General features: G+C 37.1%; 1 protein-coding gene across 3 annotated transcripts in view; it reads right to left on the bottom strand.

Annotated features, from left to right (window-relative positions):
* THSD7A (thrombospondin type 1 domain containing 7A) overlaps positions 1-12,812 on the bottom strand; it is a 446,765-nt gene that overhangs the window by 65,967 nt on the left and 367,986 nt on the right. For all 3 annotated transcript variants that reach the window (XM_058724979.1, XM_058724982.1, XM_058724980.1), the window contains one exon: positions 12,634-12,737. In XM_058724979.1, the coding sequence (XP_058580962.1) occupies positions 12,634-12,737 (104 nt within the window). The remainder of the gene's footprint in view (positions 1-12,633; positions 12,738-12,812) is intronic.

Here is a 12,812-nt window from a genome sequence, read left to right as displayed (position 1 = left end):
GAGCATCTTTTTATCTTTTTTAAAAAAAGTTAATGTTTATTTTTTTTTGAAGGGCAGGGGAGGAGCAGAGAGAGAGGGAGACACAGAATCTGAAGCAGGCTCTAGTTTCTGAACTGTCAGCACAGAGCTCGATGTGGGGCTTGGACTTACGAGCTGTGAGATCATGACCTGAGCCAAAGTTACATGCTTAACCAATTGAGCCGCCCAGGTGCCCCATGAGCATCTTTTTAAAAGCTCCTTGATTCAAATATGCAGTGGATCAAGACTGCCATTCTAGCAGGTGATGTATTTCCATGTGCATCAGAAACACCCGGAATACTATAAAAGTTGAAGATTCTCAGATTCATCCCAGAGGTGCTGAATGAAATTTCTTTGTATGGGGTCAAGGAACATGTATTTTTTTTTTCTCCAGGTCGCTTAGATGTTTCTTATGCATATTTAAATTTAAGACCCACTAGCTTGAGTAGTAAAGGCACAAGGAAAGGGTCTGGCTGAGATTTGGGGCTAAGACTGAAAGTGCTTTGGTACTCAATCACCCTGGTACTGTGCCAAGGTTGGGAAACAATGGCCTAGCATGAGCAAAAGACTAAGGGAGTGGAGTTCAAGGAGACTTGCACAAGGAGTGAACCAAAACAGCATCTACATAGTTTGGAAGAATGTTATCTGTGGATTTGCACTGGAGGAGTCCCCATGAAGTGGTATATTAATGATGTGACTTTGTAGTTTGCTGCCACGTGGATGCAGAGTTGATTCCTTAAATGCTGTAAGCTTAGTAATCTCTGACAGTTTGTTCCAACGATGCTTAAGAGGAAGGACTGACAAAAAGGACGATAGTAGACATTTTACTTATCAGGATATGCAGGAATCTCAAGAATGATTAATTTGGAACATAAGAGATTTGACCATATCAGAACTCTAAGCTGGAAAGACGTTCACACTGTTTATGATAAAAGAAAATTACAAAACTAAATTTGGATTCTTTGAAATAACACGACTTTTATCTTCTTACCCAATTTGACCCTCTGAAACAAAGACTTGAATAAAAATCTTTTGAGAAACTAAATTCCCTTAGGTTCTCCATTAAGCATCTCCTTCTAAGGTTCTCCCAGAAATTTTATTTCAGAATTGCTCTATTATCACCAAAAAAGTACCCCTCAAATAAAACCATTACCAACACAACTCCAGAAACAAACTAGTTTTTGTGCAGATCTACACTATTTGGATAAATCTGAAGTCCTTTTCCCCATATACCTTAAGTATTTCAATCAGTTGAAAAGAAAAAAAAATGTAAAATTTCCATATCTGTTCTCAGAAACCCATTCAGCATTCTGCTTCCCTTATCTGAGATTTTAGACAGTGTAATTTGAATGAATTACTCATGTAATGTTATCTAAACAAGTAGCAACAGCAATATTTGTACAATATATTGAAAATTTATCATACATCTCAACTTGCTTCTATTCTTACTTAGAGGAAACACAACAATTCAAGCACAGAAATACAATCTGAAATGAACTTCCTGCTATTAGGGTGAGGAAAATACAAGTGTTTGGAAAGGAAACCATCTGGTCTCTCAGTTTTATAAACCTTAAAGCTCATTTCTAAGATACTGAAACCAGGGTGGTTTTAACTGTAGAAAAGGATGTATCACATTAAACATGGTTTCCTAGCATACCAGGAAGCTACATACACCCAGACAGTTGTATCTGAATTTACAGGTGTGGGGTGTGTATCTTGTGTAAAATGATTATGCAAGTTCTCCTTTGGGCTGAGGTCTTGTTAGCAAAGATGGGCCAAAGTCCATGCTAATTCACCATGAAAGCTTCTCAGTGAGTTCAGTAAATATAAAAATGATTATTTTAAGGTAAAATTCTATATTTAACTCTATGTTGATTATACCCATTCATTTTATTTATAATTTTATTTTCTTTATATGAAGCACAGCAATTTTTACTTAAGTGTCATGGACAGGCTGCTTCCAGCAGGCTGAAAGCCTGAGAGACATCTGCGTGCCTGCCTTAGGCCAGGCAAGCTCAGCCCATCAATACTGAGGGAGTGATGGAAAGGTAAGTAAGTAAGAGTTTCTTCAACAAATAAATGCTCTGGAAAAAGGAGCTAGAACTGTTAGATTAAAAGCGATTCAACAACCAAATGCAAGGTGGAGACCTTTATGAACCCTGGTTTGAACAAACTGAACATTTTTGAGACAATGGGGGAAAAATAAGACATGGCCTTAATATAGATGATATTAAAAAACTATTGTTAACTTTGTTTAGTGTTACAATAATACTATTGTTATGTTAAAAATGATTTATGGATTATTTATATCTTATCTCGGAGTTGTTATAAAATATTCCAGCAAAATCTTTGTAAGTGCGTGAGAAATGGCAGATGACCAAGAATGGCAACATGTTAGAAACTACTGAAGTGGAGTGAGTGAAGACTACACTAGCAGTGCTCATTATATTTAGTCTTACTATTTTTGTGTCTCTTTGAAACTTCTCATAAATTTAAATAAAAAAATTAATCAGTTGAATAAGTAAAGTCAATTTTAGAATGTTTTCATGTAGGTTGAATTTTGAGCCATGCTTTAAAGAGGAGAATAATCAAGGTTCCTAGAATGAAAGGGAATACATAACATTGGTTTGAGCTAAAAGGACACGGATATCTGTGTTATGCATATATGACTATGTAAATGGGATGTTACCGATGCAGCTGTGAATAAATCTAATAGAATTCTGAATGTAGTTGCTCATCTTCATTTCATTGAAGAGGAATGAAACTCCCTTATTATTCAGGATGCACAAAATAAAAAGGAGTTCTCTTGGTCTGTGGATTACCCTTCAGCAGGCAAGACCATGTCATTTCATTTGAATCATCAGAGTGAAATAAATTACTAGATCTCAAATGTGCACATAGAAGTTCATTACAGGAAACAGAAGATCAATGCCCTGGTGCAGTGAAAGCTGCTGGATTATATGTAAAGAAAGAGTTCAAGGAGCTATGAGATGTTATTTGGTAAATTGAGTAATATTAACATGGTTTACCTCACAACAGCGGCGTCTGGGCAGCATTAGAGACAGAACGTGTTCAGCTGATTGAATGATTAGAAGAGTGATTTTTTTTTTCCTATAGTGTTAATGAAAAAAAAATGGCCAAAGTGAGAACGAATCATGTAGAAATGAAAAAGAAAAAGCTTAATGTGAGTGAAAGCTGGTTACCGAGAGACCTAATTGTGCTTAGAAATAAGACCAAACCCATAAATAATGCAAGAGGGCTCCAGTTGTTTACTAGGTGGCTGTAATGATCCTGGGCTTTCTCTGTGTAGAAGAGATTTTCACTGACAAGTCTGCCAAAATATTTTCTCATTACAACTCGTGAATAGAACTCCAGCAGAATGGAAAGAAATGTACTTTTTTTGGTATTGATCCCAAATAGTTACCAATGATTCCTCTGTCTCATTGAGGCTAATAATACATGTGAATGTATGTGAAAGTCCTTGAATGAGGACTTACTCAAAGTAATAATCAGCTCCCAATGGAGTAGGTCAGGAGAGGGACCCGAGAGGGGCTAACTAACTGCATCTCGCAACAAATGCAGCACTGAGCAACCATTGTAGACACATCACAGTATCAAGCTTATTTTATGAGCTATTTAAAAAAAATACACATGCTAATAATAATTTTATGATGGGGCTCTTGCAGAGATATAAAACAAAACCCAAATCCCCAAATCAACTAGGATGCTAATATTCATAAGAAATTAAACCAAAGCATTTAAATATAGAAATAATTCTAGAATTAAAAAAATAGTTTTGTAAATAAAAAGCATTCTAAGTGTATAAAAATATTGGGTGGTAACTAATATGTATATCAACCAGAAATAGATTTTTTAAATCATATCTCCGCAAAATTTCTTTTTAAAAAAGTTTATTTATTTATTTTGAGAGAGAGTATGCGTGTAGGAGGGGCACAGAGAGGGAGAGAGCAGGAATCACAAGCAGGCTCTGCAGTGTCAGCTTGGGGAGCCCAATGTGGGTCTTGAATTCATGAACCTGTGACATGATGACCTGAGACAAAATTAAGAGTTGGACATTTAACTGACTGAGATGCCCAGGCACCCCATCTGCAAAATATCTTTAAAGCAAGTTCCTTTGTTCTTTGAGTTAGGTTGAGCTTTCCTTTTTCCTACCTAGTTCTTTTTCCACTTTCATTCTGTTTCTTCTCATTGCATAACAATCTCTGAAAATCAAGACATTAATGTGTAATGTAATCTGAGATAAATTAACCCAGATATTCTGGGCCTAACCTTGATAATGCCTCTAATATGTAATCTTTTAAAAAGAATAAAATGGGCCTGAGTTGAAGTAAAGGGGTAATGCCCAGGGCATCAATATAGCTTAAGCCACTTGATTTAAGCACAATATTTAGCATATTTGCTCATAAAAAATAACTTCATTAGACTTTAGTTAAATACTTACATTTCACATTCTGCAAAATCATTTAGATTTAATTCTGGTAGAGGGAGAATTAGAACTTCCTCCCCCACCCCCACCCCCACCCCGATTTTCCCTTTATAAACTTTTTAAGCAACAGATGATTCAGGACCAGGAAGGTCTCTGCCATACAAGGCATATTACTAAAGAGGTTTTTTTTGTGATCCATTTGAGAATACATCTGGAATCCTACTGGCTTCCACATAAAGGGAGTGACATCAGATCTTAGTGACAGGTCAACATTATAATGAACATTCCTTGGCAGGCAAGGATGCAGAGGGGGTGGGGGATTAGGATAGGCAAGCTCAACCCTGGGAATTATTAACCATATTTCCATCTAACCATAGTTCCATAGGAAGTACACTTGGTAGGAGACAGCATGAAGATCAACAAGGAGTTTGAACAAGAGCAAATCTGAGGTTATTTTTATGAAATCTCATTATCTAACCTATGATACATTTGCATCATACTCTTGGTATAAATGTGTCATAAGATAATAAACACTGGAATAATACATATGCATTTTAAATAGTACTAATTAACATATCTCCTTAGGGCAGTTTAGAGAAAAAAATAAATTGTCCAAAATTGTCATTATTATGAGCCATGTATTTAATTTTGAATGTAAGTCTAATAGTAACTCTAGCTACAGCTATTATGGCTACGTTTCAATGATACAGTCACTGACCAACTGGTAAAAGTTAGCCTTCTAAAGGTCATCCAAATGGCCGACATACGAGTAGAGAGAAGAGAGTAAAAGTTTATTGTTCTACTAAATGTTTATACACAAGTGACTCAAATAGTATAAAGCAAGGATAAGCTGTCTATTCACTTAAAGATTAGAATGTGAACATAATTTCATGTTACTTCTATTTTCTATATTGACAATATTATAGGAAAGATGCCCATTTCAAAGGCCCTCTAATTTCTCTATAACATTTAAGAATGATTTAATTTTTAAGGTAGACAAATATGGTCTATTCCTCCTTCAAAATATCTCTTTCTCCTCTATTTCTCATACCATTAGATAAAATTTCTTGGATTTCATCATTCCCAATATTTAAAGCTTTGCTAAAATTCATCACTACGTCTAATTTCCTATTGCAAAAATATTCCTTCTTCCTCTCCTCAGCCCTCTCCTGACACTCAAATCCTCCTGAGTGTGGCCCTTGGCCTCTAACTCATTCATAGGAACAATAGATAAACTGCTCAATGCACTATTCCCCACAAATACAGATTTTATTTCGTGCCTTTTTTTTTTGCTTATGTCATCCTAGATTCAAATGTCATTTCCTCTGTCACTATACCCTATCAGTGTTTACCTCTTTTTATGTTTTCTTACTTCTTTAGTGGTTATTGTGCATACACATTATTAATGTATTACTAATATGCTTAGAACCAAAATCACATATACCCTTAGTATATTTCCCATCATTAAGAAATAAACACAAAATATTTATCATATACTTTTATTCTCTTGACAGCCTGGGCCCACTACCACATAGGCAACAAGCAACACGTAGCAGGTACTCAACAAATACTAGTTTTATGAAAGAATAAATTGCACTGAACGATATTCAGGAAGTTTGAACTGGCTTTTAGGGACTAGTGTTAACCTGTTTCCACAGCTTTGTGAGACAGCTATATCAACAAACTGACACTTGTGTACAGTGGGATAGACATTTTATTTAAAGACAATGCCCTTCATTATTGCTGTGGACTTAACAGTGTCCTCCAGAAATTCATACGTTGAGGCCCCACTCCCCAATGTGATAGCACTTGGAGACATAGCTTTGGGGAAATAATTAGGCATAAATGAGGTCTGGGTCCATATGATGAGATTAGTGCCATTGTAAGGAAAGACCAGAGAGCTTGCTCTCTCCCTCCGTCATGTGAGGACATAGCAAGAAAATGATCATCTCCAAGTTAGAAAGAGAGACCTCACCAGGAGCTGAATTGGCTAGCAACTTGATTTTGTACTTTCCAGCCTGCAGACTGTGAGATATAAATTTTTATGTTTAAGCCACCCAGTCTATGGTGTTTTGTTACAGCAGCCTAAGAAGACTGAAACACAAAGTTTTAAGCATTTATTTTATAGGGGATTTCTAATGTTTTTATAGATACACTTGATAAACAAAGGCAAATATTCTGTTTGTAACAGAGTAGCAAATTCAATTTAGAGAAGACTGGGTGAAAATTATGTGATTGTGGGAATGCTTGATACAAAATTTTCCTTCACCATTATTTCACTTTTCCTTTCAAATGTAATGGGATTGGGTCATAAATAGGCACATAAATTCCAATGTACTTTTCAAATTTTCAGAGCATATCAATTTTCTTTCAAAGCACTTTATGTTCTGATGTAATGGTTCTGAAATATATAGAATGTAGCCTTTGTCAAGACTACATTTATGTGGTTGGAACAGAATTCTCCTATACTCTTCCATCTGTGTCATGCTAAGTCATTTCTGACTAAGGCTGATTTTGACTAATTTGCTTTACAGTGAGTGTTGAAGCTGGGATGGTAAGCAGTTATAGTTAGTTACTTGTTCAAGAGACTCTGGGAACATAACTGCTGCCCAAATCTTTTGCAATGCATCAACACAGATAATTCCTACAATGAGAACAACTGTGCTATTAATAGCAAAAATGAAACTCTGTCCATAATAGCTGCTTTATTCTTAACAGTTGGCTAAAAGATAGGAGTAGGTGACTGGAACAGAGGAAACCTTGGACAGTTGGCTTGTAAGCTGGAAAAATAGAATTTAGAGTTTTATTTTTCTACTACTGTGCAAGGTTCAAATCATTTGAGAAAATCTGAATCATAATAGGTGATTTTGTAAGTGTTCTGCTGAGTGGTACATACGAGACACACATTCTTTCCTTTCTATGTATACTTAGTAAATTAACTTTTTAAAAAATTTTTTAATGTTTATTTATTTTTGACAGAGAGACAGAGTATGAGCAGGGGAGGGGCAGAGAGAGAGAGAAAGAGACAGAGAGAGAGACAGAGGAAAACACAGAATGTGAAGCAGACTCCAGGCTCCGAGCTGTCAGCACAGAGCCCGACACGGGGCTGGAACTCATAAACTGCAAGATCATGACCTGAGCCAAAGTTGGACATTCAACCGACTGATCCACCCAGGTGCGCCCAGTAAATTAACTATTAATGTCCAGTTCTTGGATATGACTGACCATCTAGACAGGGGAATTATGAGGGATTTCTCATTTGTCTTCCATATCTCATGTATAATCTGGTTTTAACTTTTTTTTTAAAAAAAGTTTTTACTAATAAAGTTTTAGAGCCAAGTTTTTATTCCTACCCCCCTACAAAGAATGCTATAATTTCATTCTAAAGGTATTTTACCACTGCGATAGTGTTTAAAGTCTATGACTCTCATATCTAAAATAGTTACTTTATTGTTGAATTGAATGAAAAAACTTCTTCCCAAGTGACCAGAAAAACTTCAGGGATTTTCTGATCTTGAGTAATGACTGTACTATTAGAAGTTGTGACTATATTACTGATTACATGGCTTCAGAGTTTAGGTCAGCAAACTTTTTCTGTAAAGGGCTTGCTAGTAAATATTTTTGGCTTTGTGGACCATATGGTTCATGTCACAACTGCTCAAATTTGTCTCATTTCCATGGTAGCAGCCTAGACCATAGATAAAGAAATAGGTGCAGCTGTGTTCCAATAAACCCTTAAATGCCAAAACAAAACAAAACAAAACAAAACAAAACAGCAACAACAAAAACTAGGCCGTGGGGAAGATTAGATGCACAGACCATTGATTGCTGACAACTGGTCTAGACCAATAGTTTGATAAAAGCCATGAGACAAAAATTTCTATCTTTAGAATCATAGAGTGGTAAAGTTAGCAATCTCATATTTTACTTCATATGTTGTCATTTCTAAGCCAAGCAAGGGAACAGTAAGTTGAAGCTAATATCATTAAAGTTCTTTAGGTAAGAAGAAATGCTTAACGAGTATACAAATGCAAACAGATTAGAGAAATGGAAAATACAATAACCCTTTTTCCTTCTGTATATAAAATATTGTAGAAATCTTAGCTTCTCCTTGGGCTTCATCAAATTCTTTTATGGAAATGTCACTCAAATTTCTACTGGCTGTCCTAAGCAATCTCTATAGAGACTTTTGAACATTTTAATACATACTCTGATATTTCCAGTTGGTTCCCCTGCCATCATCTCTAATGCACAATATAAAATATCCATATGATCATATAGTTTTTAAGTCTATTCATTTATTTTAAGAGAAAGAGAGAGCAAGCTTGGGGAGGGGAGAGAGAGAGGGAGAGAGAGAATCCTAAGCAGGCTCCATGCTGTCAGTGCAGAGCCTTACCCAGGGCTCAATCTCACGAACCATGAGATCATTACCTGAGCCGAAATCAAGAGTTGGATGCTTAACTGACCGAGCCACCCCAGTGCCCCTCCACATGATCATCTTTGACTCATTTATTTCTATCTCTGCTTCTACAGTCTGCCACTAAGTGCTAAAGTTATTTTCCTCTACTGTGTGTTGAAATCGACTTACTTTTGTCCATTCCCACTACTGATTCCAGTCTAAGCCCCTATTACTTCAGCCTCACATTATACGACAGTGTCTAGCTTGCATCCAGACCCACATGTCTTATCTTTCTAGCTTAGTCTGTACATGCTGACAGATTAAACAGTGCTTTCATCAGGTCCTTGCGTCTACCACTTATTGAACAAGGTCTAAAATACTAAACAAGATCTTGATATTTACAGCCTCCTACAAAATGACCCCAGGTTGTAGCTCACATCTCCGGAGATTCCACCTACCTACTTTTTCTGTGAACACATTTAATGTTTTTGCTTTTTCTTTCCCCAAATGCTTAGCTTGTATAATTGATCTTATCCCCTCTCCTTTCTATTTATTCTAATGCTATGGTACAAGACAAGTCTCAGCCTTCTTTAGGTCTTTCTTAAGCCCTTTAGTTTCAAATGGCTGCTTTTGCAATGGGTTAGTTTCAGTCTTTCACCAGTGATACCATTTCCCTAACCAAATGGAAGCTCCCTGGCTTAAACATATGCATTCCTTCCTGACACATGTGGCTCTTTCTATACAGTCTTCTGAATTCAATCATGGTTGAATGAATGACCAACTAGAAAGTCTGCTGTACAGGACAGGATGGGGTAGCTTCTCTATAGTTCTTGCTGATTGATGCTAATCCTGACCATACAATTATTTGAATCATCAAAAGACAGCACCAGTTGGTATTTAGGTCTCTGATCCGATAAGAACAAAAAGGAAAATAGCAAGAAATTGATAGGTTGATCATGCAGAGTTCTGAAAACAGCCTTGACCATCAAAGGAGGAAAATTCTGCCTTTTTGCCACTAGCAAAAGATATTTCTCTACTCCTAATTCTCCTCATTTCAAGTTTCTGTAGGAATATAGACTCTAACAATCTTTAATCTACCAAGGCAACAAAGAAAAAGGCTATCTTCACATGGAAGTTAAAGGGTTTCTTCTGAATATATTGATGCAGAAATGATTTGTTACAATGCAACTTTCTCTTCCCAGATATCCTGGAAATAGAAAAGATTGTCGAGGTAGAGTAAGAGGTCTGACGAGTATACCGAGATTAGAAAACATTATATAAGTATAGGCAGACGAAGAGGCACCAGTAACGGGAAAGCAAGAATGGAACGACCAGAAAGGCAGGAGACAGTAGCACTGAGGAAGCTGAAGGCCCCATTACCTAGGAGGAAGAATGAACAGAGGTTTTCAGATATGGATATGAGATGATTGCCAGTAATCACAGAAAGAACAGTCTTTATGCAGATTGTGTGTCAAAAACCAAAAGGCCCATGTTAAAATGGTTGCATTTATGCCAACAATGACCTCTGTGCACATTCCCCGGGGCCATGACCTAGCAGGAAGGGTAAAGAGTTAACACTGAAGGAAGACTTACTATGTACAAAGTGCTGTGGGGATTGTTATGCTCTCAGCCTCTGGGGGAGGAAATGAATGAAACACAGTTGTGTAGTGGTTAAGGAAGAGTTTGGAACTGGAGCTGTTTTCACACTTGTGCTGCTTTTACCCTATCTCAGATTTCCTCCAGTGGTGTTCTATAGAAATTCATCTGTTTTGCCTAACGTAATTTCACACTTCGATCCTTGCGAATTACGTGTGCATAGATTGTAGAATATCAAAAGTGGAAAAACCCTGAAAGATCATTTGGTCCAACCCTCTTTTCTTTTTCTTTTCCTCATTTAAATTAACTGAGACCCAGGAAGGTGAAGGGATGAGCAAGCCTTATCCTGTGTTCGTGAAAGAATGAGACTAAAACTCGTGTTTCCTGATTTCCCTACTCAAGTCTGTTATATTATAAACTCTATGTGGGGCCTGAGTTGCATGCAGGTGTTTGCTTGACTCAGAAGGAATGAGCAAGGTAGAACAAGAAGGACTTGTATCACTCAATTTCTCGATGAATGGTTTGAAATGGGGAAAATGACTTTCAATTCTAAATACCTAAGGCTCTATAACTATAACAGAGACAGTTATGCTTGAGCCACTGCTGATGGTGGAGGATAAATAAGGAAAATTAAGCATATGAAATAAAGTTCTAAAAATCACTAGGTAGTTAGTATTATTTATAAGCTAAATTTTATGTTTCAAATAAAGATTTCTAAAAGGATGATGATAAAAGTAGAAGATTTTATCAAAAAGGAGCTTTATATCTCAAATTTAAAAAGCAATCCAGGGCGCCTGGGTGGCTCAATCAGCCAAGCACCTGACTCTTGATTTCAGCTCAGCTCATGATCTCAAGGTTCATGACTTTAAGCCCTGTGTCTGGCTCTGCAGTGACAGTGTGGAGTCTTCTTGGGATTCTCTCTCTGTCCCTTTTTCTCTGCCCTTCCTTCTAAGTAAAAAAAAAAAAAAAAAAAAACAACTTAGAAAGAAGCAATCCTTTCACTGTAAAGGATCACTATCAACAAAAACTGGAATTCTGTGTGCCCAGACTTTTGGATCACTATCACATACGTAACTACAAATGAGGGGCAAAACATATTTGTATGAATTAAAAAAAAAGGTGGCTGGGTATTCAATTATGTATTCAGCTACATTTTAAATATGTATCAGGAACTACATGCTATAAGTCAATATGAGTAAAAACAATCATAATATCTAAAGACTGAACTTGCTACAAGTATAAACAACATGTTCCAGAGCTTGAAATGTATTACCCACAGTATCTAGTAAATAATCATACTATCCAGTAAATGTTGGAAATGATTCCATCTCTCATTTCTGCAAGATTCGGTATTATCTAGTAGTGCAGACAGATTGCAGTCCACATATGGCAGATTTTGAGTAAATAAATCTGCCATTTAAAAATCAGTACTGAATATGAATAGAATTGGGCATAGCCATGACAACATTAGGGATGTCATTGCTGAAAATTTCTGGTAAGTTAACCAATTATATTACATGCATGCACCCATATAGTACATAAAGGCAAGGATATAAGGATCATATTGACTCTTTTTTTTTAAATGTTTTTTATTTATTTTTGAGAGAGAGAGAGAGACACACACACACAGAATGTGAGCAGGGGAGGGGCAGAGAGAGAGGGAGACACAGAATCCAAAGCAGACTCCAGGTAGCGAGCTGTCAGCATAAGCCCGACGCGGGCCTTGAACTCACGAACTGTGAGATCATGACCTGAGCTGAAGGTGGACACTTAACCGACTGAGCCACCCACGCACTCCAAGGATCGTATTGACGCTTAAGGTGACAAACAAACTGTTATGGAACACCAAGATCCAAAAACTAACCAAAAAACCCCAAACAAGGTGCAGGGTACAATAGTCATGAGCTTCTCAAGAGCTCGTTTTATCTTAAATAGGAATGAAAGAAAACTTCAACCAGAGGAGTTATAGTCTAATGTCAAACAACAAGGGACACAATTTAAAACGATGATTTTCCATGTTTCTGTGTTAGGTAGAATGGGTGGTAAGAGACTGACATCTGCTCTGTTTGCTAAGCATAGCGTCAAAGTGGCAAACTCATTAAGCTAGTGGTTAAGTTAGCGACGTTGAAGAACTGAAAAGCAAATCGATCGGCTGTGGGATGGGGCCTCTCACCTCTTGCCTGTCGTCCGGGCCCACAGCCCTCCTGGGCTCCAGGGCTGTCCTGTTGCACACTCCAAGGGACTAACTGGCACCTGCGCCATTTGTGAGTCTTCCACCTACAAGAGGAGAACAGAAGCCTCACACAGAGGAAGCAAACACACAAGGCGAACCAGAGACCTATGGTGGCACGG

This window comes from Neofelis nebulosa, chromosome 4, assembly GCF_028018385.1.
Source record: "Neofelis nebulosa isolate mNeoNeb1 chromosome 4, mNeoNeb1.pri, whole genome shotgun sequence".
Classification (NCBI taxonomy): Eukaryota; Metazoa; Chordata; class Mammalia; order Carnivora; family Felidae; genus Neofelis; species Neofelis nebulosa.
Note: the sequence above shows the minus strand (reverse complement) of the source record. Positions and strands in the feature narration are given on the sequence as shown.